The sequence below is a fragment of the Temnothorax curvispinosus genome, unplaced genomic scaffold (assembly GCF_003070985.1).
Source record: "Temnothorax curvispinosus isolate PA1 unplaced genomic scaffold, ASM307098v1 QBEX01010285.1, whole genome shotgun sequence".
NCBI classification, from domain to species: Eukaryota; Metazoa; Arthropoda; class Insecta; order Hymenoptera; family Formicidae; genus Temnothorax; species Temnothorax curvispinosus.
Window position 1 is genome coordinate 327,481 of NW_020220065.1, and position 25,332 is coordinate 352,812.

Here is a 25,332-nt window from a genome sequence, read left to right on the forward strand (position 1 = left end):
CCCCCAAGGACACGCGTAGGTAACTCGAGAGCCTATGGGGCCGCATGCCGTGAAACGATTTGGACCTTTTAAAACATACCATTTCGCTGTCTGCGTGCTGGATCGCGCACGTAGGTCTGCTCTCGAAGGTCTACTCGGAAAGTGTACCGGTCGAGCGCGCGTTTCCGCGTGTTTTTTTCTACAGATACAATAAATTGCTCGCCACAGACATTTGCATCGATAACATGATGGAACGTGATATACCATAGCTATAACGGCAAATGTCATTCGGTTAGTAGAGGAAAGTAGAAGAACGATAATTCTATATCTGAAGGTGTCACCTTTGCTTTCTACTGTTGGTCTACTTCGAAGTGTTCTACTTCAAAAGTATTGAATTAATAATCAACAATTTATGTAACTAAGCGTTGATATATTGAATTACGTAGCGTGGGCGCATATATATAATATCTCGGTTTATTCTGTGAATAATAAATTTTCTTGATACGAGAAACGCGATTAATCAGAAATAGGTCGAAAATGATATTTCAACGGATGGAGCGTAATGAAAAAAATTCATTCACTTCTGCCCGTCTTTTTTACGTAATTTTCTAGAAATGTAGCATTCACGACAACACATTAAGCCGAGGCGACAGAACGGGCAATAAAAATGTTATCGTGCTCGTTTGCTTATGGTGAAGCGATGCAAACGAATTCAGCACATTTAGATTGAAGGGTATCGGACCCATTGCGCCTTGCATCGTTAGATAGCTGTAACCTCCAGTTATTTTCAGTCGTTGTGCGACCGATGTAATATAGGGTTTAGTATCGTGCATCGTGTATCATTAATTAAATTCTTAACCGAGATAATAGATAATACGTAATACGTGTCATTGCACAATAGATATGCGATCGCAAGAATTTTCGCGAATAACTTACACTCACGCGATCGCGCTCGCGCGGCGTCATTATCGCGCTGGAAGAAAAAGAAATTCGCCGAGACTTACATCTAAATATAGGGTGTCGGTAATACGGTAGCAGTGGCTTTGAGCAACGCTATGCCGAGATAACGATAAGAATTAAGCCTCGGCGCGAGGTAGGATAAGGTGGCGACCCGTGTGTATACATTATTTTGTCTCGTTGATGCCGAAAAGCACACCAGACGATAAGAACACTCCAAATTTCCGGCGTATCAAGATTTTCGAGATAATTAAACGCGAATTGTTTTTCTTTCTCCAGCATAATTTTTTTTCCGCCGATAGAGAAAGCGGAGCGTAATGAAATTCGCGAAAATCGCGAATCTCTGTGTTATTTATCTACGAGCCAGCGTCGACGTTATTACGCCGGTGTGCACGGCGTCGAATGTACCCCGGTGGCGTTGCGAAACTGACATGATATTTGCATCTTAATAAGGCGCACCATAAGGTGCATTTCAAAACGTGCGCCGACGGAAAATAAAGCTTATGACTATACGGAACGTTTATTCCGCGACGGTGCCGCGCGCGTGTATCGTCTTAATATGATGCCGCTTCTTACTCGAATATTTTCCTCTTTCTCCCTTGACGTCGAAATTAACGTTCCGTGATTAAATCCGTACAATATCCGAGATAGAAATTGACAGTCATGTAGTCCTTTTCTCGAATCTATATCTGGCTCCTTTAATAACGATAAATTAATAATAACACAATCGGTGGCAAGGAAATGGATAACGAAGTAAGCTTAGAGAGAAAAATTGCTGCATTTTATTGTACTTGTGTTTAGAGTGTATATGATATCACGTCAAGTAGAACATATGTTTGAGATGGTTAATTAATTTATATTGATTAGGGATGCTCAACTGATACACGATTATTATCTCAATCAGATATTCTTACATTCTTTTAATGTGAGTAATACATTAATTTTTGGCACTTATCGACGTTTGAAATTCGAAGATTGTCTTCAATTTATCAGTTTACTAAATTTTATCGACAATCTTTTTAACAACTTAAAATTCGCTTTGCGTTAACTTGAAAGTATCTAACTGTCGTTGAAACCAGCGTATTCCATTCCTCTTTCTTGCGCGTTCTAATCTTCTCTAAGAATATTCCTAGGATACCTGTAGCTGTTTTTACGCGAGAACGCGTCTCGGATGTATCGTACATCTCGGGAAACATCAACACTTCGCAAAGCATCGATATTCAGGCGAGCGTTGCCTTTGAAGGCCGTCACTAGGCGCGTAGGTCTCTCACGCACACGCGACGATGCACGTTGGCAGATAAGCAGGTGACAATCCTCTTGCGGCGGTTTCCGAGGCGTGCCCTGTGAGCCGTGCCCTCGTACCCCTCGGTGTCCCCTCGCGCTCCGTATATCGGTACCGCTGCGGCGATAGGGCCATACGACAAAAGGGCCGCATGCTGCGCGCGGGATTATTTCGCGTTTCGTTGCGTGCGTACCGTGCGTGCGTGCATACCATGCGTGCGTGCGTGCACGCATGCGTCATGGCTGCCGCGGGGCACGGCGCATGCGCGATCTTCAGTTGGGGCCCGACCACGGCGGTCGTCGAGTCGTGAGAAGCATCGAAGCGTGGAGAGTCGAGCCGGGACGATAGCAGTAGGGGGGCCGGAGAGGCGTCGAGAGGGGCATGCGATGCAAGATGGGAGTGGGGAACTGCTCATTTTCTGCCATTGTAAATTGATCTATTCAATGGGTCCACTATTATCCCTCCCTGCGGTCCACGCATCGTGTGCCCTATGGGGCCGCGATGTTCCAAGTCTTCCGTGCCCCCTTCTGCCCTTCTACGTTCGCTCTCTCTTCTTCTCTCTCTGCCCTCGTCAGAGACTTCTCGGTCCTCTTTCTCTATCCTATCTCGATTCGCGCGCGCACTCGTTGCCTTCGGAACATCGTTGCCTGGCTGCAACGTGCCATCGGTTGTACCCCCGCTGCGCTGCGTTACGCTGTGCCTTTGTTGCGCCTTTTTTCACCCACCAAAAGAGGCATCTAGCTCTTTTTTTTCGCGATCATCGCCGGCGACCACGTCGACAAAAAAAATTTACTTGCGCTTCGTCGCCTCGTGGCCGCGCACCACCTTTAACGTGAATCTGGCCGGTCAAATGAGCGTCGCCGATGTTCGCTCGACTGAATAAAAGCTCTTAATCCGTACTTATCTACTTACGAAGACTCGACTTTAAAGGAATTTTGTTGCAACAGGAAATTAGTGATTAATCGCGTTAGAGATCTATTATTTTGCTACTGTTTAACTGAAATTTTACGAGAGACAATTAGGCATATGTATCTATACAAGCTTAAGGGAGTTATTTATTCATATTGAAAATAATTTTTTGATTATTTTTAACATATATGCTCACCACCAAGTACAAGTACGATAATTCGTTATTATTAGCGAGATATTCTCCCTTTGTATAATTGCGTTTTATACAATGAGTCGAAACTGCCGAAGCACTGAATACGGAGACGTGGGCGTCCGTGCACTCATCACGATATCTCGATTCCGTGTCGTGCTCACAAACACATGGAAAGAAAGAGGCGAGCGAGAGAACCGAGAAGAAAGATTCTGTAGCGATTTATTGGTACAATTAGGATCCACCTTTCTCTGGCAGCATTAAGCCCTCATAAAATGCCATCTCTCCCCTCCCACTGATGATCGCTAGATGAATGCATTTTATTCAAAGCTGTCGGTTCTTTTTCTTTCGGCATTTATTGACTTACTTCTGTTTGATTACATGACTTTAAGAACTTATACAAGTACAAGAATATTGTAAATACTACATTTATAAAATTGTTTTTACGTTGAAAAATATTTATATGAAATCATTGATAATATGATATAATATGGTCTAAGAAGTCAACGAGAAATCCTGTGCCATCGAGATGCTGCGGTTTTAAAATTCGAGGTCAATTAACTAAACGAAACTCACGTGAAGCTTGAATAGGTATTTGAACCGGTTTTCCATTACCTGAGAGAGACGTTATCGCAATGTCATCGGCGAATTAGACTGTATTTAAAATGATCATCAAATTTTAATTGAAAATTTAATTGAATGTTAAAATAGAATAAAAACGGTATGTTTAATGGTATGAAATTTAAAACTTAAAATTAGATATAATATTTTATTAAGAAATTTGTAACCAAGAAAAATTACTTGAGATTAATGTTGAAATTCATGATGAAGTAAAACCTTTGGCGTTGATGCAAATATTTTTGAAGCAATAAACAAAGCTGCAGGACTTCAATCCACTGTAAGTTTAGCTTTCTGGAACTATTTTGAACTGCATTTCCAACACGTTACAGATTTCCCCGTTTTAATTGTTTTAACACCAGGCGTGTATACACGTTTAATTCTGTTGTTACGAGCCGCACGACTATCGCCGGCGGTCTTGCCGTGTTACAATTTCGCAATTATCGCATTCTAGCGTAAATATCTCCCCGTTTTGACGTGTGCTACTACGCGATAGCGATCACGCGATATCACGCGCTCTGCCGCGGTTCTCCTTCTCGCGACTCGGCGCGGCGGCCGCTCGTGTCATATATTCGTTTGCAAAAAACACGTGCCGTGTACTCATTCGTATCACATAGGGTCTTGACTCTGTACAAAAATTACTTTAAATAACCGAGAGAAATCACAACTTTGTGAAAGACGTCAATCACTCTATTTAGGAAAGTCAGTTGTCTATGGGGTTCCGGAAGAAATTTTGTTCTTTTGTTTTATCCTTTTGTTAGACTATTAGACCGTTAAAGGGTCCATGTCGAATCCCAATTTGAGAGTCAGAGAAAGTTATTACTGGCTCTCACTAATTTAAATTATCGAATTGTATTCAGTGCTTTGTGTAGCTTACAATCGGAAACGATATAGTCCCAAATTTAGTCAATAGTCTGTCATGTGTATTTCTACTTTTAAAGAAAATATTTGTTGCGTGAGTAGGGTTATAGAGTGAGTAAACGAAAATTTCTATCTGCAAACCTTGAAGAACAATTGTTATATAGTCTTTTCACTTGTGCATTGTTTTTTTGCGAACGCCTAAATGTCCTAGGATCGTGGACCATTTATGCCATTGTTCAAAACATCCTTTCTCTCTTTGAATACGGTTACCGTCATATCGCATAAAATAAAAACCCATTATATTTGTCAGCATTTTCTAAATGCTTAGTTATACACGATCTATACACAACGTATATATAGAGAACTTTTGGAGATACTTTTACTCGACTCTGTGCAAAAATTACTTTGTAAGAAGAGAAATTAACCGTGTAACATAAAAGACATCAATCACTCTATTTAGGAAAGTCAAATGTTTATGGTACCGGAAGTTCTTTAGTTTTATCCTTTTGTTAGAGGGCCCATGAATCTTAATTTGTGAGTTAGAGAAAGTTGAAGTCCTTTTTTATTTTGACCTTAAGAAACTCGTGCATATAAGATTTGGTAGTAAGTTGCTATTTTTGTAATTACTATAAATTATAATGTTGTTGTAGACAAGAGAAAGTTGAAACAATAAGAATTCGGTTTTAACATTTTTTTTTATTAAGCGGTATCCATAATTAATGTAGAGAATCTAAGCCGATTTTTAGTACTTTTTGAATTAAAAAAAAAAAACTTAAATTTGAGAAAGTTATAGCTTGCTAAAGTTTCTTTGATGACGGCAACTTTAAAAGGTATGACGTCATTTCTTATATAAGATATGACGTCTCAGCACATTTTCGTGTATTATATTTTCTTCAATTTTGAAGATATTGCAAAAATTCAAAAAGTTTACAAAGAAAGTATGCCATGATCTATCAGACCGCTTAATAAAAGAAATTCATGTTAAAATTGAATTGCTGAAAAGAACATTGAAATTAATTGTTTTTTTTTTATTGTTTCTATTTATTTTGATTTGCACAAAACATATTCGCAACTGTGAACATTAAATGAAAAGAAATTCTTTGAGGTTTATTGAGAGTATTAAATATGTTGAGAAATAGATGGAAAGGAATTAGAAAATTTTTCGCCCATGTCACGTATTCCAGTCTGCTTAGAATTCTCCAACTGCTCAGAAGGGAAGGGTTTTACGAAGGGTTCGAGGGGGCGGCAGCAATAGCGGAGGCAAGAGAGCAGCAGCAGCAACAGCAGCAGCCTCCAAAGCAGCTGCTTCGTATATCTCTCGGCAGGATCGGCGCACACCACGTACGCAATACGTGTGCGTATATGTATTCTCCTCCATGTGGTATTCGTACGTGCACACGAGGTCGCCCCGAACAGACACCCCGCGTGCCGGAACGAGAGCATTCTCTAAATATTATCGCACAATATTTTTACCGCCTCCGCGCCGTGCGCGCTGAGTTATGCGCCTGACAGCCAAGCGAATGCTGACGTTTCTATACGCATCTATCGATGTTTGTTTTCTCATCGAACATCCTCGCCGCGAACGGTCGATTTTCTCCGCCATCATCATGCGATGATACCGCACTTTTCCCTTCTACAGGAGCATACATTGCGTTATCACTGTTTCAATATCGTAATGAGTTATTTCTTATATCGTTATACAAACCAATTTCTTCGTAAATTACATGGAATATATTGTGCGACCCTCGTAGAATTAAACGCTGACTAATTGATCTTCTCGAATTTCATTTACTTTCTTTCAGACATTGTGAATCTTTTTGTTCCACGAACTGTTGCCAATTTTTTTTATGGATGCGTCCAGTTCCACGTGTCGGCATATGATTCGAGCGACTACATCGTTTTAGGAAAAACTATGTGCAAAGAATTAAAAGCAGGGGGAAGGGCCACGCCGAAAACAGAATGGGCTGTTTACAATTTGTAATCTTGCCTACCTGGCATGGCGCTACCCCGCCGTTCGAGCAGACCGTCGAAAAAGCGCGATGACAGGACCGCGTAAGAACTCTAGCCCTCCTTCTTACCTCCCCTACGAACAGTTGACAGTATTTTTGTCGCATGAGACGCCTTCATTATCTATACGCCGGAGCGGGAGAGCTCCGAGGACTTCCATTCAGAATTCCGGGCTCATGAATACGCGGGCTCTTGCCTGGGAATTCGTGCGTGCGGACAATATTTCATTATCCGATCTTTTTCTCTCATAGAGGAGCGACGTTCCTGACTAAATCTCACATTTCTCGACTCTTTGGATACTTTCGACGCTGTAAGAGAGAAGTCATTCAATCTGTTTGAAGAGTCTTATCCTGTCTCTTCGGGACTGTTAACGTATTCACCCGCATGTAACAAATAATGATGTTATAATAACTTCGAGAACCTCGCGCTAATCTTTCACAAAGTAAGAGTGGAACAAGTGGACGAAAAAAAGAGATTAAAAAATGTGTATTCTTTTTCTTATTAATTTATTTTGGCAATTTATTTACATACAGTTAGCGCTTCTTCCGCGACGAACGTAATTATAAGTCTCGTAAGATCCCGAAAGATCTAATCTGATCGTTCAATCTGAAAAGCATAACTCGTTTGTCTCAGACTCCATAAGACGTGTTGGCTCTGCCAACGAGATTAGTCGTGCGATTCTTACTGTCTTCTTTTCATCATGAAATCCGAACGCCAAACACGAGAGCGGTTTTGTTTCCATTCTGATCGGCTACTCTTCCACGCGGCGCCATGAAAACGCCTGAGAATCTTACCGCTTCCTTCTGCTTCCTCTATCGTCCGTCTGCCTTCTCGATTTGCCGCCGGGATTCCATCGCGTTCCCCGACGCGTTTCCGTTTCTGTACGTACGAATTCAACAGTGGGGGTCCAATTAAGAGGAAGCACGCGAAGGAAATCGCTTAAAGAAAATAGGTGGGAAGATGAAGCGGGAGGAGCGAAGGGGCAGGTGTGGCGCGGGGGGTTTGGTTGTGCTCATGTGTGTGCATCTCTATACCTATATGTATGTATGTACACCGGTAGGCGATACGATCGTCCGTGTAGCTTTAATACCGCAATTACGCTGGATCCAATTATTAACGCTCTTACACGTGTGTCTGTGTGTTACAGATCAGACAAGAGAAGCCGTACTACATTGCAGATCCGGAGGTGGACTCGCTGGTGAGTGTTTCCTTATTTATTCGTCTGTATACGTGTAAGGGAGACGCCCGTGTTGCATCTCTCGGTATATCATTCATCTGCGGCATATAAAGTCCGTCGCCCAGCGCGTCAGACGCATCTAATCTCATTTTCCCTTCCTTCGCGGAGATTGTTGTAAAATTCGTGCGAATTTAAACGCGAGAATCGCGAAACACGGCTCGTTCGTCTCGGTGAGACATCGACGATTAATTATGGGAGCAATTAAAGAAGAGGATGCTTCTTCGAGAGAGCGAGCGGACCGCAAGACCGTGCGTTATCCGATTTAGCGGCATGTAAATAGCGAGAAATCTTGCTAGTCGCGTTTTGTCTTCCCTGACGACTCTGCGGCGCACGTCTAATCGCTCAATTTCATCGAGCGATCGCCCATCGAGATACCCAAATACGGTCGGCCGACTTCAACGACGAAATAACGAGCCAGGAAGTAAGGTTACGACGCGCGAGTCACCGCCAGGGTTCCACACTTTTTTTTTTCTCTCTCTCTCTCTCTCTCTCTCTCTCTCTCCCAGCGAGTGGAATAATTAACGGAGCGCGTTATCGTTGCGCGCTTCCATTCGTAGTTATTCCGGTCGGAACACGGATTCGGAGTTTCACGAGGGCGGATACATTTATTATGTGATATCTGGACGATAAAACAGCGTGGCCCGGAACAAACCACATACTGCATTCTTCTGGCTATTTCCTAAATGTAATTGAAACTATCTGCAATTACCCTAGATCTTTCTTTCGTTAACAGATTGAATTAAAAAATAAATAAATCTACAGTTTCATTATTCGCTAAATAAATGGCTACATCGTGGCACAACGTGGCTTGGTCTGTATTGCTGTAGCAGAAGATCGATGACGTTTTTTTAGGCTTAATTCATGACGCGGTAATTAAAGATCGAATAAATAATATGCACGCAATGTTATATACACTATTGTTTTTCTTGACGAGAAAGCGAGTGGCTATTTCGTTCGAAACTTCGGTGGGACGCGGAGGAAGAAATATTTTAGGCGACCCTTCATGCTCTCTGATCGAGATAACCGAGTGAAATGGGTTTTTTAAATAACTCCGAGTGTGTATTTTCTCGTCGGGCAGGAACGCGAACATGCGGCTTTGCGGCGATGGTTAGGGCGACTTAGGACCGATCCGCCATTACAAATTCCTCGAGAAGTCGTTGCCATCTCTTGTCGTCATTGTGTTCCGCAATATTTTTTCACAAAGATCACTGAAAAGTGATCTCAATGAAATTTGCAGTCGTCATTTTTCCTGGAATCCATTCACGTGCAGGGGTTTTTAGATAATTTTTAGTGTTATTTTAAACAACAATTTCTTAAATATAATTAACATATATATATATATATATTTATAATTTCACGTATTTAAAATAAATTTAGAATATGACAGTTTAAACCATATTCAAAATTGAATTACAAAAAGTTAACAAGAATTTGATGAGATATTTATTGGAAAATGTTACAGAATTCTACAGAAGAGAAATGTTTAATGAATTGTAATTTTAATAACCTATATATCTATCATTTATATTTAAATCAGTACGTGTCCAGAATTAAATTTTTCTCATATCCCGTTTGTGTTTCACGATCAGTTTAACAAGAATACATTTAAACAATATATTTTTATTGGGATTATGTTTGGAGATCGTATTTTTTATCGTCATTATTTTTGTGAAAATTTCGGCTTTTTTCCTTCATAGACAGTTTTTATTTAAACATATATGAGCACTATATTTCTCAAAAATCAACATGTTGAGCTAATGCCAAATTGTTGTTGCGCTTGCTTTGATTTTTTTACATGGACGAAAGCAAGATAGAACGGTGACGAGAAATGCATTTCGTTGACCGTGTTCTCGCACTGTTGCCCACAATTTTTCGAAACGTCACGTCCGTTACCTGGCTTGTCACGACCATGTCGAGTCACAAATATTCGGGCCAGGCGGCACCTTGCGCCTGCGGCTGCCGTTGTCACAACTGCCGATTAACCTTATTTAAAAATATTAGCGTAGATGTAGGAATCTAGAATAATCTATAAGATAATGACAAAATTGTTTTGTTTGCTTATTTGCGACACAAATGCAAGGCGAGAAAAAAAATAATTAGTAACAATAAAATCTAACATACAAAACGGTTACGTCAAAATTACATTAATATATAATTGTTATATCAGGTTTTGAGGGTCTGAACTTTTTTTAGATTTACTGCTATAGAGCTTTTGGTCTAAGTATAAATCACGTAAAAATAAGTCTCGTCGATGATTTATGTCTTGACTTTTGCGCCACGAGGTCGGAAGTGCCATCGGCGTTTGCGGTCGTTGTCTTTCGTGCCGATTGTGCGCGCATTGCTCTCGGCTATCTCCGGCATGCATTTGCAAAAAGCCGCCCGTGGCAGGTGTTACGAGTAGTAAATCGAGGGAGTTAAATGGGCTTGGCGGATAAAAATTTTTGAATCGTCTACCACTGTTGGCGCGGCCAACCTGTCGCGAAGGTAGCACCGCTAGAGGAACGTCTCCTCGGGGCTGGTGCAACTCGCCGTTGCATTCGTCCGCGCGCCGCGCCGCGCCGGTGCAGTCACCGAAGTTATTTACCAGTTGCCGTAGGAAGGCCGGCGGAAGGTGGCGTGGCTTCATTACGTCCGTGGCAAATCGCAATCTACGAGCAATGAGCCTCTATCGTAAAGAAGAGGCACGTAACGTTCGCGCTTTTTGCGCCTCGTCCACTTCACCCTCTTTCTCTCTTCCGCCGTATTCCGTCCTTTCGACCCTTCTCCGTTCTCTTCCTCCTCGACTATCTCCGACTCCGCGACTTCTTTTCTTCTTCCTCATCCTCCGGCCGTCTTTCTTCTACGTTCTCTATCTCCCAGACAAAGATCCTCCCTCCTGCGCCCTACGCCAATCGAGCGGGGCTTTTTGCCGATAATTTCGCAGAACGGAAAAGTCACCGAGTGAGATTGCTTTCCGAGCCGTGGCGAGAGACTCTACCGTTTTCTTCGCCGGTTGTTAGCGGTCAGTAGCGCAGTGAAGAGACAGTTCTGCCGGTTCTCTTCTCTATAGTATTACGCACGGCTGAGTGAGCGTGAGGATGCTCCAAGCTCAGTAAATTCGGCGTCATTGTGATCACTACTTTGCTATGCAAAATTCAATGCGGCTAGGGAAAGTCCGTATAGCAAAACAGAATCTCACTTGGATCGTCCGTCATTAGTTAGTACAAATAAAACGAGCATCCGTGAAAATGACCATAAACAATGGTTAGACAAATGTCATAAATGAAACAACGATACACTTTCACGAATTTCTCTGATTCTTTGTAAACTTTAATTTGTCGTGCTAAAACGTGTGCAGACCAAACGTAACGAATGCTCGTTAAAAAAATCACTTTAAAAATGAATCCACGAGGGTCTTCGAGCGGTCTCAGATGGTCGAGGGAGCGACACGCTCTCAGACGTCTCCGCGCGCGCGTTCCGGTAAATCGTGGAGAATTTCCTGATGGTGCTAAACGGGGAAACCGCGCGAGGAGACACCACGTGGGCGGACAGAACGGCGACCCGGCTCCTTAGTGCGCGTTCGTAAACGGAACGGGGGAAAGAAAGACACGCGGCGAGACGTCGTGTTTCGCGCAGCGGAAAGCGGTAAAGCGAGCAACGCGAAGCGACGTACCACTAAACCGTATGGGAGGCGAGGGCAAGAGGAAACCGCCGACTGTGCCAGTGAGGAGGGACGCAGAGGGCGAGAGACGGCGGGAGGGAAGAGGAGGAGAAGGGTCAACCCTTCTCGTACACGCGCTTAAATAATATTCCCATTAGCATAAGCGAGAAATGAGCCAATGAGATGCTAATTGCCAGTCTTGCGTTTGGAGAATAATTATTATTGCGGGGGCATTTTACTCTCTAGCCGGACGTTGGACCTTCGTCTTCGTGATTTACTCGTGGCGCGGCGCGGCGCGGTGCCACACCGGGGCGCGGCAAGAAGCGACATTAGCTCGATTATTAATTTTTCAGATATTAATTGTGTAGCGCGCGTGCGCGCACGCGTGTGCCCCACGATTCGTCATTTCTTGCGCAACCCGGACGTTGGCGTTGTTAGTAAAGATTCCGTTTCGCAATCTCTCGGGAAGTCCGCGGCCAGTGTCGAATCTGCTCCGGGTAATAGATATGATTCCGATATCGAGGCGAAATGTTTTCTTATCGTGAGATTAATTTCAAGCCGCGCTGCGCCAATATATTGCGCTATACAAATGTCAAAATGTTTTTTTCCCCTCTTTTTTATTAAAAATTGCTCGCAATCTAAATCACTCATTGAAGCGCCGTTGTTCGGCGAGCACGATAAATTACACAACGTTTTTACATATTGCGTCAAATTTATTTTACATTTATTTGCATCCAAACTTTTTTTTTTTCATTTTTGATCGTGCAGAATTTTTTTGAACCGTTGCGCGCATGTTACATGAATTGCATCGTATATTTCAAAGTCCAAAATGTTTTCTGATAAAAAATTCACGAGACTCATTAATCAATAAACTTTCTGATCAGATCAGAGAAGTGTATCAATGACATACAAACGATTCTTTATGAAACTCGCGTTCTTGTTTAATATATAGAATTATATGGCTTCACGTAGGATTGCAGTCACGTTGTTTCGTTGCGTGACGGTTGGAGGATTAAATAAAATTACACGGGACGTACCTTGACTTGTGATATAAATCGTAATAACGGAGAGTCAAGAATATCGCGACGCAAATATCACGAAGTGAGAATCGACAAGTGATACCTTCAGCATCCTCCTCGCCGCCGTATGCGTGATGTCGTGCCTTTAGCACGCGATTAGCGCGCGTATTCTCAAGGCCTGGTCGCTGCGGGCAACATTATTCCTGATTATTGCAATTTAGTTGCAATCTCCATCGTCTCGCTACCGCCGCGGCCGTCGATATACCAAAGGATCGTCTGTCCGTAATCAACGCGACTTTCGCGCAATTTCTGTACGGCGAGGGAGAAGAACGTTCGGCCCGTATCCATTGATTGAATTACCAACGGTGCTGTTCATTATTTAATACCCGGATCCCGCGTGCGTTTGAACGCTTTCAGCGTTAGCCCTAACGACTCTCAGTGCGGCGTTGAAAGAAGCGATTGTAATCGCGTGGTTAACGTTTTACGACCGCGTGTATTATACACGTGTATTGTGGGACTTGCCAACGCGCGCGGCCGCGGGCGTACTCGCGTATCTGCATTTCGGAACGCGCGCGAGTATTTTGCGAATATCACGCATTCCTCAAGTATCTCTCTTTCTCTGTCTTTGTCTCTCTTTTTCTTCTTCTATCTTCTGCCGGACACCCGTATATTTTCCTCAGATGCCCTTTCGTTCCCTCTCTCCTCTTCGGCCCATGCACAACCATGGCGGCTGATAAACATACCGCTGGAACGTATTCGGTTTTTTTTTATTTCGCCCCGGCAGAAATATGTTGCTCTTATCTTCGCTCCGTGTAGCCCGAGAAGTCGAGAAACAGGCGTGCCTCCCGACTGATGGACAAAAAGAGATATTTATCTGGTCTCCGCGCCGTTCAGGAACGTACTCGCGCGTACTCGCCGGGTTTCTTCCGCCCACGCCAGGACCGTCTTACGCTGGTGGCGATATTATATCCTTGACCGCCGTGACGCTCTTTTTTTTTTGCCGCGGCCGTTCGTAAATTAGGAATAAAGGGTCTGAATATGGCGGGTAAGGTGGCAGAGAGCGGGGGTTCGAGTGCCCCGCAGAGACTTCTCCAACTCGAAAGGGAAACCACTGGATCGGACAGGGTCGAAAGAGAGAACTGTGGCGAATGTGTAAAGTATAATGTAACAGAAGGACTGCCGAAATGCGTAGCCACTCCGGTGGTCCTTTATGCACGGTCAACCTTTCGACAAACGATGCGGCCAACTTCGCGGCCTTGCAATTTGACTGCGATTTTTCGTGATACAATTCTTCTCAAACCAGAGCGAAATTAATCTGCCAACATTAAGCTGGACCTTACAGTTTATTTTGAATTCATCGCATATGGCAAAATATATTTAAACTTATATTAATAAGAGAGTAGTAGAGAGAGCATTACGAAACCTCGATGAAATATGATTTTAGTAATCGGATTCATGCGTTTGCAAAATAAATAGGGTATATTACTATTGTTCTACAATACTTTTCTTTCGACAAATTTATTTGATTTGAATTGAGATATTCAATATTAGCACTGCCGACAGGTATTTTTCGCCTTACAATCGGAAGGATTAAAATTCGGAGATACGAAGTAAAGCGCGTACTCGATCATTCGATTGCACGACGGGCGTCGAGCATCGATTATCGGTCACTTGAGTACATCAAATATTTAAGCAAGCCGCAGCGCATACGTCATCATCGGATCGCGCGATAAGATCGCGTGTCGTCTAATAAATTCGGCGCGTTGAAGCGCGGCTACGAATTAATTAGGCGCCCGCGAGCGAGCGTGCGGAGTGGCATGGCATGCGGCGTAGCGCGGAATCTTGGAGTAAAGTTTGTTACAAAGGCTCAAACCGTGAGTGCGTAGACGCGCGTGACTCGCTCGCTGCCTATCGGTATGGGTCAATATCGCGTATCAATATTCGAACTGATTAAACCTCGACGTTCGTATCTGTGCATTGGGTATCCGATAAGAGCGGACAAACATACGCGGATCCGTATCGAGCACGTGCCCGAATTATACCGAAACACTTTAAGCAGTTCGCCGTTATACTCGCGCACTCGCCTATCCGCTCGCTCGCAAGAGAAGCTCGCGAGCTCGTTAAGACTGCCGGTTGTAAAGGCCGGAAATGTTTTATTTATACGGCGTATCCCGTGGTAGAAATTGATTTTATAATTCCCATGGCGGGCGGTAATTAGCGGCGGCGTCGACGGTGCATAACACCCAGGCAAAAACGACACATTGTGTCTGACGAATATCGTCGAATGAATTTCTCAAGTATACGGCGAAACAGCATGGGCGATATATACGTCATTTCGTTCGGTGATTATTTGACAAGGAAATGAAAGACACGCGGGATTAAGGACAAGCCATCTGTAGCGGGCCGTTCGGCCGACGATTAAGGACGATAAAATAATTTCCGAATGAGCGAAGCACTTTAGTTGTCCGCGAGAACGTCCACTGATGCGCCAAGTGTGTCTTCCGTGGAGCATGTTTTACTCGCCGGTTTATGTCGCCTCTGCATGGAAACGACGAAAAAAAAAAAAGAACCGGGAAGGGGCTCCTCCCAGGCTCGTTGTGTCGCTCGTTAAGACGTTAATGTTGCCGAAAATATTCACAAAAATGCAGGTGCAGTTAAAGTCGGACGTTTCTTCGTACATGCGAAACTTTCGTGTGTGATGCGTGTCTTTCTTACGACACATCTACAAGGCATAAGTTTTCAATGTTGATCACTTTATGACTATTGCGATTAAGATACGAAAAAATAGAAGGATTAATTATTTTAGTTTTTTTTTAAATACCATTTATATAACTGTAATGTCCATTTCCATTAATGCAGATTAATTTTAATCTCAGTTTAACTTCCTATTTATCTTCGTTTATTTCTTAGAACTAAAAAAAGATAAAAAGTAAGTTAAACCAAGATTGAAGTTAATCTACATCGGTGGAAATAAACGTAAAAGACTAATTCGAAATAAACGATCAGATTGTGTTGTTTTGCGCGGTATTCAAGGATATTATTTGCCGCGAGAGATGTTTTCGGCTTCGTTCGATTTTCTCGTCTCATAACCGTCCGACGAACGGCCGGAGTCAGCGGCCGAGGAATCACGCGACGCACCTTTTCTTCGTTTTTCTTCGTTTCCTCCGTTTATCCGGGCGCCCGTAGTGATTCCTCGGCTCGTTTCGTGGTTTCTTCTTTGGCCACACGCGCCCTTATATATACATACACCACGGGCCTTCTTTCTATACGGGACTTTAGGTTGGGTTATATTACGGCGGGACTAGGCCTCCCTCTTCCTTTCTCTCTCTTTCGCTCTCTTTGGAGCCCCCGTGACTTTGCGCCGTCGCCGGGACTATAAATCTCCGGCTATTAAGACGGTAGTCCGCCGTTTTGATGGCCCGTGCCAGGACGCACTATCATCTTAATATCGCGTTACGTGCACGTGCGGGATGCCCGAAGTTCTTGCGCTCTACATAAACGTCCTGTGGAGTCGTCCTGATCGGCTATATCAGTGTTATTACTATTAATACTTTTGAATGTAAGAACGAGCCTAATTCTTTGTTCGACTTATTCGTCGCAATTGTAAATTCATATCGCGCACCAAAGTGACGGTCTTCGTCACGTTTCATTATTTTATCTTGCCTATAAGATCAATAAACGTTTTATAATACCAGCATATGTAATTAGGATCAAGCTCTTCTGAAGTGAATTAAATTAGTTCTGTGAAGGATCTCACTTTCTCGATTGTATTACAAGCAAAAAACATGTTACGACATATTCAACATCATTTCAGCGTCAATTTGCAAAAATATTAATTTACATGATAAAATTTACATTTTTTATTCTTATTTTTTCCGTCCGTTTCGAAGGCTTTGGTAACCTGCGAGCCTGTAAATCTTTTTGATGCAAAATTGAGATGCGTTTGTCCTGTTACGGACTGGAGTGAAGCAATGTTGGCGGTATCGATAATTGAGGAAACAACGCGTGGCCAACAATCGGGAATACAAGTAGGCGCGGGGTGTTTGCTGTTGACAAGTATCACGATTTAACAATGTTTAAATATTGTCGCTTCGAGTGTCTTCGTTTCGAACGCGCGACCAGGTCGTAGATAAACCGTCCCTTGCTTGCACAGCGCTCTCGACTACCGTGTATCGCCGGTATACACCTTCCTGCTCGTGTACACATCGAACGGGCAGAAGATATCTCCTGTGGACTTTTCTCTTCTCCCAAAATATGGATTTTTTACGATTTTCGAGTGACACGACGTTCACCGTGTCTAATTTCCTCTCTCGCGGACGAATTTACCATTCAGTATCAACACTCTCATTTTATGAATGAGCTACGTTATCTCGAGGAAAAAGATGCACGCGATAGGCGCCGTTTGGACAAATCGTGCATGAATAAGTCACTTGGATTGCTACGAACGTCGAACGTGATTGTATTACATCGGCAGATTGGAAATTAATTGTCGTGGATTGACGGGCAACGTCGTCGGTGATAATGCTTGTCGACGCGAATTTTTTTCTATAAATTTAACGCCGCAGCGATAATGAAGCGATCGAGATGTAATCTTTGAGAGCACGGTTATAATCGGTGCGAAATATTCTCGTTCGACGAGTCGGAGAAGTGAGAGAGAAAGAGAGAGAGAGTGGACCGAGTAATCTGGGGAAGAGGACGCTTACCTAATAAATCATTGGACATCGATAAGAGTCGTTGCGGCGGTGTCCCTCGTTAATAATTGATACAATTAACAGCCATTCATTAGAGAGCTGCTCGCGTATACAGGCTCCAGAACGTGGCAATTCTCATATCCACGCAATTTACATTTCGCCGATCTGTTTTCGCTCGTTATTACGGTGGATTTAGCGCGTGTCGCGCTTTGATCAATCTTCCGTCCATCCTTGTGTCACCTGAGAGCTAATAATTTACGTTTTATGTCAGACACGGCGCGTTACCTTGCTCGCTCCGTGATTTTATTTCGCTCCACTGCATCTGTGGGATCGTGCTCGTGGATCCGATTAAAATCGATTCGGGCGATTATTTCAGCTGTTAATTGCGCAGTCCCATGCCGTTTCGCAGTGTATCGTTTATGCACTTGACGTGAAACTCACCTGTATTACCTCGGGACACGACAATCTCACGAGAATCAGCGCGATTTTATTAACAGTTTTATGCGCCTTCAGGGTTATCAGAGCAATATGGGATTGCTTGTTTTTACAGAATCGGAGAAATTACGGCAGTCGTTTCGGTTTCTCTCAGCTTGTCCACGAGTTTATCTCTTCAGGCACAGAATCACTTCGAGATTTATTGCATCCTTCGGTTTCTCACCCGGTTTCCCATCTTTCCGTGTTTGATCGCTCTCCCTTGGATCAAAATTCTTTTTCCTATATGTTTGGTTCCACGTTTCCTCACTTGGATCACGGACAACAAGGGCACACGCGACGGGGAATAATTTCCGTGCGAATTTGTAGGAGCGAAGCGCTCGTTAATTAATTAGGTTTTTCGAATTGATAACGATGCGTCCCATCAACGTGGCGGCGTTTATACATATGCATTACGATTTTATGAATTCTTTTCCGCGCGAGTGAACGCCCGGCCCTTCCTCGGCGCGCACAGTCGACCATTCACTTTCGTTTGACTTTCTCTCTCTCTCTCACTCTCTTTCCCTCTCTATCTGATAATCTCTTTGGGAGTCTCACTTTCGCTCGTCGGTCGCCATCTCGTTCCTTTTTCCGCCGTCGCGCGCGTATGCGGACTAATTAATATGAGCTGTGTACGAGCCCATCTGCCCGGCACAAGGTCCACCTATGCGGGTACCGACCTGACTGCGCGTTATAACGATCTCATCAAGGTCGTATCACGACTTCACCGTACTTTGTTGGAAGTGTTGAAAACGACCGGTATATTACGCGGGAAGATTTATGCCGAGCGGCCGAGATCGAATTTAATTTCCTCAAAAATCGTTTGCAATCAATTATAAGATGCTAATCGTGCTGCTTTAACGAACCGCATCACGGAACGGATTGACCTGCCAGGCGGATTTTTTTTATTCATTATTCTTTTAACCTTGATACTCACTTTAATCTTAAAATTTACATTTATATTAATAATGACAGTTATGTGTATACGCTCCAATTATAAGAAGAACGTTGGCAACACGTTATTTAATATATGGACGTACGTATAATGGAATCGATTGGCGTAAAAGTGGGGCAGTGGTGCATGCATTTACGTCACTGACAGCATCCAGTTAATTTTGTCAATCTAAAGAATGGCGTATATTAATTGGGAACTCTGGCGACAAGTGCACAAGCATCCTTCATTATTCGCAAGAACTGAACGAAGACACGCGCTTCTTAATAATTCCATTATTCTTTTATTGACGTTCTATCATTCTCCCTACCTATGTTATAATGTAAATAAATAAATATAAATTTTTTAAATTAATGCTTTTGACAATAGTTTTTGTTAAATAAAATTAGTCCATAAAATGGTTCGAATCGTAATTTTGAAATTAAATTCATTGATTTTTTATCAATAAAACTATTCGAATTTTATTCTATGAATGGGACGATCTTGGACGTTCACAAAATATCCATGAGCTCTCACCAGATGTTCGGAGTGCAGCATCCGTGAGGTGCGAAACCCCAACACAGTGCTCTCATTTACACTTTCGTACGTGCGCGCATCGCGTATTTCGTGCGTACATCACGCATCCGTTGGTGCAGCATGCATCACGCGTCACGGTGTAGTGACGCTCGAATGGAAGCAAACGGGGGGGAAAAGAAAGGTAGAAGGAAACAGTACGCGCGGTGACGAGAAGGAGAGAGCGCAAGGGGAGATACTCAAAGTGGGGGGCACCCTTCGCCGTCGGGCGTTGCTTCCGACTGCGTCGTCCCTGTCGGCTTATAAATAACACCATCTCCCTGTTTCTTCGTGTGTTTCTCAGTTTTTCTTCTGCCTCCGCGCTTCTTCCTCCTCCGACTCCGGCCGGGGCCTTCTGCCTCCCCTTCTGCCCGGGAGATACTTGGCCGCTCGCAAGCCTAATTAATAACACGTGATGAGCGATCGTGGCAAAACCTCCCGAGCCGAAAGATTGCAAGCGAAGCAAGAGAGCCGACGAGGAGAATATAAGAGAGAGAATGAGTGACGGGGAGTGACGTGGCCTGGACTAGACATCACGAAGAGCATCATTCGCGATAGAGTTAGAGTTACAGACAAGCGTACACTGTTGTGGAAGATCTACCGGAAAGACAGCGAATACATTATTTACGTCTCGACGAAATTATAAATTTTCTTGCGTAATTATTACGAAGAAACGTAATAGGGTCATAAATAACTCGTCATGATCAAGTATATGACGTAATAATTTTCCGTTTAATTCGCACACTTGAAATTCGTACATTTCTTAGTTTAAAAAATGAATTATTTCCGATAAATTTTGCAAATTCGTGTGTCAGAACGAGGGATATTCGCGGTTGCTGTTCTCGCGCGATCGGCTAACGACGAGTATGCACGAGAGCTCGCGCTATATCGTGGTAACTACGTCGTTATTGGTCGGGGAAGCAACAAAACCGTCGGATATAGAGAACACATTGTGTATAACGTCGGAGGCGAGGAGGAGAGACGAGAAACACATCGTGGCGAATCGTCTCCTCGCACCATCTCGCGAAGGAGCACCCGGGTGTTCTGTGTTGTGTGTTCGTTACTGGACCGATACCATCTTCGTTTTTTCTTCCGCTCTCTCCTCTCTCTCTCTCTCTCAGCTTCATCGCGTTCTTGTTTCTCTTTTTATCTACTCTCGCCCTTTCTTCCTTCTTGCTGTCCGTTCGTCGACGAGGAGGAGCTCTGAAGTGTCGAAGACCCGATACATATTCTTTTGATGCTGACGGTTCGTCGTCAAATGTACAACGCGAACTATTGTTCCTTATTCCACTGGTAATTTCGATTCTTCGCTGTCATTGATAATTTCGATACCGAGCGAATCTGACAGCTCCCGAATAAGATTACTTGCAATATTTTCGCAAGTACGGATGCATAATAACCGTCCATACTTTGTTTCGATTTATGGATCATCTTTCTTTTTAGTATCGCTACTTCTTCGATATCAGCTAAGTATTGATAGGAGAATAGTATATAAAAATAAATTTTTTAGTAAATATATATAAATCCCATAATCTTCCGTTTTATTACACTCGAAACTTTTTTTCTCTATTTATTCCATACAAGCGCTGAAATGCACTTCGCCGAGGTGATATCTAGGCTCGCTTGTCGCTCGTGGGTAGTTACCAGACGTTATACCTGCCTCGCTTAGAGCGTATCCTTCCATGCCGAAAGGATGATGAGAGGAGGGCAGAAGGTGGTATAGGGTAGGCCTCTCGGATGAGCCCACTATCTCAGGGAGCACTCATCGCGACCGCTTTCGTTATCGGCCGCGCGGAATCATAATGGACCATAATTGCATAAATATAATGTTAATTAACAATTAAGATTGCCGCTTTGCCTAATTGAATCGCCGCTTCTGCTGTCCCCGAGAGAGAGAGAACGACGTCGTCGCAACGTACGGTCTCTCGTCTTCGCGTAGAGATTGCATTCGGGGGATCTCAGGGTGGCCTTAAACGTTAACGGCGTATCGGAAAATTATACCGACGGTCCTTCCGAGGACGCGCCTTCGATACCGCGGACACATCTCAAAAAGGAAAGGGGAGAAAAAAGGGAAAGAAGACAATTATTACCTTTCGATGTCGCAGAGGCACGCTCGCTTATCGAACTTTATATTCTGGTACTTTTCTAAGCGTTGCGACGGACACGCGTTGCACGCATCGCGCGATTGAAAACGTCGTGGTAGGTTTTTTAAAAATAATTTTTCATTTCTTTTTTCTTTTAACAACTTGAAGAAATAGAAGGGAGTCGCCGATCAGCAGCGAACGAACGTACCGTGTCGGCCCCTTGTATCTCTCTCTCCGTGGTCGTTTACCCGCGATATCGAGTATCATCGCTGTACGCTGCGCGAATTCCGCGCGACCGGGTTCAGATATGCAATTAGCGAAACGCAGATGCAATAATAATGAATTCCCGTTAATAACTGTCGCGCCGGCGCAACTATCGCTGCAGCATCGCGCGACGGCGGATATTTACCGGAAGAGATAAATGGAAAGCACACGGGCGCGCGTAAATAAAAAAATAAAAGGTCGAATCCCCGGCCGAAGAACTGTGACCGTCGATCTGTTGCCGAGCTGCCGTTGACGATGCAGCAGCGTGTGGTTAAATCATGTCTGCTTCATGTTCCTTCTGCCCTGTCGTCCTCCCCGATCCCTGCAGCCTTCCCTTCGTCATCTCTTCTCTCCCTGCAGCATCTCCGAACCCAGCCTCTTAACCATCCAATGCCTTTTTTCTGCCTTCGCGTCCGGCGAATGTATTTTATTCAATTCTTTTTTTTCTCTCGTTTCAGATGGTTCAGGCGATTCAAGTCCTCCGGTTTCACCTCCTCGAGCTCGAAAAGGTGAGTATCCTTCACGTCTGCATTATGAGGCTCATAACGTTATTACCAATCCAACTGATGCGTTACCGTAATCATCTGTTCCTTCATTACTTATAACGTCGTATTTACTTTTTCTTGTCACAACGAATAGCTTTTGGTTCGAAATTATTTCGCACGATTAATATATTTTTATAACGTTAAAAAGTATTACCTATTTTCTAAAATTTACTTATTTTATCTTTGATCAGAATCGAATACATGTAGCGCGATTCTGAAAATATTACCGGCTTACGTAAACTCGCGTTATACTTTCCTTAAAAAGTATTGCGCGAAAATCACGTGTTGCTGATGCAAAAAGCAGTTTTCTACTTAAAACTATAGCGTATACGGTCGAGTGGAAATTCTCGCGATTGGTCTTATTGTGAGAGATAACCGCGCCCGCCTGCCGATAAGTTGCCTTTAACACCTGAAAAACGACTGTTATGACTGCGGGGGCAATTTTCCGTAATTGCGGTGAAAGCTCGACATCTACGGCGCGCATTCGTTGAGACTACGACGCGAACGGACTCTACCACGTAAGTGGAGTCATTTTGCTGTCCAACGGCCGGACGGCGACGGACGCTTTACCTCGTTCGCAGTTGTTTGCTTTGGAATGGTAGTTTCATTTCTCGTTCGTTTTTTTCCTATCTTTTTTCGTTCGTCGCAACACCTCCCCTTCTTTCTGATTGGCGAAACGAAATGACAATGCGCGCCGATACCTTTACCAGCCGGTCAGCCGGCACGGCGCGGCGTGGAATTACATAGCCGTGCAAACGGTGAAAGTGAGACATCTGTCGAGGGAAATTCCGAGATCGTGGGCTTTTCATCGGGCGGCGGCGACGCAAACGAACGAGCCAACGAGCTCGTTTCGTCGCGGCGTCTTTCGTCTCTTACCTGCAGATTGCCGCTGTGTTTTACGAGATTCTCGGAAACAGCGCGCGTTTCCTTTTTCCTTGCAATGTCGACGAGAGAGAGGTAGGCTAATAGGGCTCTCTCGCTCTCGGTGCAACGTGCATGGATTTTTTGATAGATCCCTCCGCCTCTCTTCTCGAACGGCTACACCCGCGGGATACTGGTGGCCGGTCTGGTTTACCCAGACATTTTTTTGCGGCAATATTTTATCATACAAAATAGCGGACATCCATCGCATTTCCATCGAAATGGCAGCTGACGTGGCGGCAGCCATTGGTCGCCGCGCGCTCTCGAGACCTCTTCGCGATGCCTCGTCTGTCGGTCGGCCCTCTCATTCGTCCCGGTTCGATCGCGCGCAATTTTACAGCAATTTTTCTCCTTTAAGGCGATCACATTATTATAATGCCGCACCACCCGCGGCGGATTCAAGTATCTTCGATGCGCCAAAATCAGCATAGTATTAGTCTCATAAAGATCTATATTCATCCACGACGAAAAATTGGCTCAAGTCCTACCTCGGCGTCACGATGCAAATGAAATTCGTATCGATAAAATGGAATGGGAGATGAGAAATAAATTTTGTAACAATTTTATACAAATTTAAGTCAGCGGATAAATCATCGCGAAATGCGTTTCTACTTTCGCGTTACCTTATCTGTATCGAGGCAAATGAATTTACTAATTGGGGCTCGCTCGAAATTACAGCGACGTTTCAGTTGATCGTGATAACACTTATTACTCGTTAGCCGTGCCTCTAAATTTGCCCTCGTTAATGGAAGCACACGATCGAAGAAATTAGCGGACGCGCGCTGCGAGAGATAACACAGAGATGGTTGGCGGGGTGTATTCTTCGCACTGGAAACGATGCCGCGAAAATACTCGATACTCGGTTACCAGTACGCGTAAAACGGGCTTTCTCACGTGCGTCGTAACCCCCTACCCCCGCAGTCCGGAGACGAAACGCGGCTTGGCACGCCATCGATGGTAACGGAGATTGAAACGTTTCTGGTCCCCGGGGCCTCTTCTAGACAAGACGAGACGAGACGCGAACGAGCGGAGCGGAATGCAGCGGGCGCGATGAAGAAGATTCCATAAATATCTGTGCTCGAAGTGGAGGAGAGAAAGAGGAAGACGAAGAACGCAGAGTGAGATAAAGAGAAAAGGAGAGAAGGAAAGAGAGCGAGAAAGAGAGAGAGAGAGAGAGAGAGAGAGCGCAGCGTAAGAGAGAAAGGGAACCAATGGAGGCAGGCTCATGGTAGCCCGCGGTGTTCTGCCTCGTGCATTTAACATTTTCGAACCAATCGCGTATTAGCATAATTACGTTTTGCCGGGCCCGGTGCGCGGAAGGAAGGTCCGGTCAGGCCCTTTTCCTTTCTCTCTTTCTCTCTCTTTTACTCTCTCTCTCTCTCTCTCTGTCTTCGCGGCATTTTCTGATGGCGCGACCGTCTCTTTTTCTCCCTTTCTATCGTCCTACTCGCGCTCGTCTCTTCTTCCATCGCAGAACTCCGGACAGCCGCCTCCCGTACACCGGTTAGAGAGCGGTAAATTTCTTATGGGATATTATGGCGTACACAGTGCATACCAACGGGATTCGTACTGGTACAACACGCGGGCGACCTCCTCCTGCCCGTGGACGTGCCGGGTACGGAACTGGTTCTAAACCTATGCCACAGCGCACGTTGCTCTCTCTCTCCTTCCTCTCTCTCTCTCTCTCTCTCTCTTGCTGGAATATCCTTGTGTTCCAGCATGCATATGTACATGCCTTAGGAATTTTTGGATGTCCCTTACGGGATCTTGACCGAGGCACTCGCTAGCAATTAAGTTTTAACCGGCTCGTAATGAGATTTTTATGCGTAAATAGACATCTCATAAATTTATTCGAAAGATAACGAGGCGTCGCGAGTTTATTCGATACATATAGAATTCGTGGAGATTTTTATTAGAAGTGATATGGATTAATTTGATGGCGTTGGAAAGAAATTTGGGACGGGTTTCTCATCGTCATCGATACCGCGGTGAGGAGGAAAGGAAGCGATGGGTCCCCGACCGTTCGTCATGCACACCCGGTATACAGATATCCTGTGCGTGCCGTAAGGGTGGTCAGGTTGCGAATCGGGCCGCGAGAGAGAGAGAGAGAGAGAGAGAGAGAGACCGAGACAGACACCCCGAAACCTTCATTA

At 44.2% G+C, this 25,332-nt stretch overlaps 1 protein-coding gene across 6 annotated transcripts in view; it reads left to right on the forward strand.

The window, feature by feature from the left end:
* The window catches only part of LOC112459981 (homeobox protein homothorax), a 376,700-nt gene that overhangs the window by 20,814 nt on the left and 330,554 nt on the right, over positions 1-25,332 (forward strand). For all 6 annotated transcript variants that reach the window (XM_025024373.1, XM_025024374.1, XM_025024377.1 and 3 more), the window contains 2 exons: positions 7,951-8,001; positions 22,172-22,222. In XM_025024373.1, coding sequence (XP_024880141.1) covers positions 7,951-8,001; positions 22,172-22,222 — 102 coding nt within the window. The remainder of the gene's footprint in view (positions 1-7,950; positions 8,002-22,171; positions 22,223-25,332) is intronic.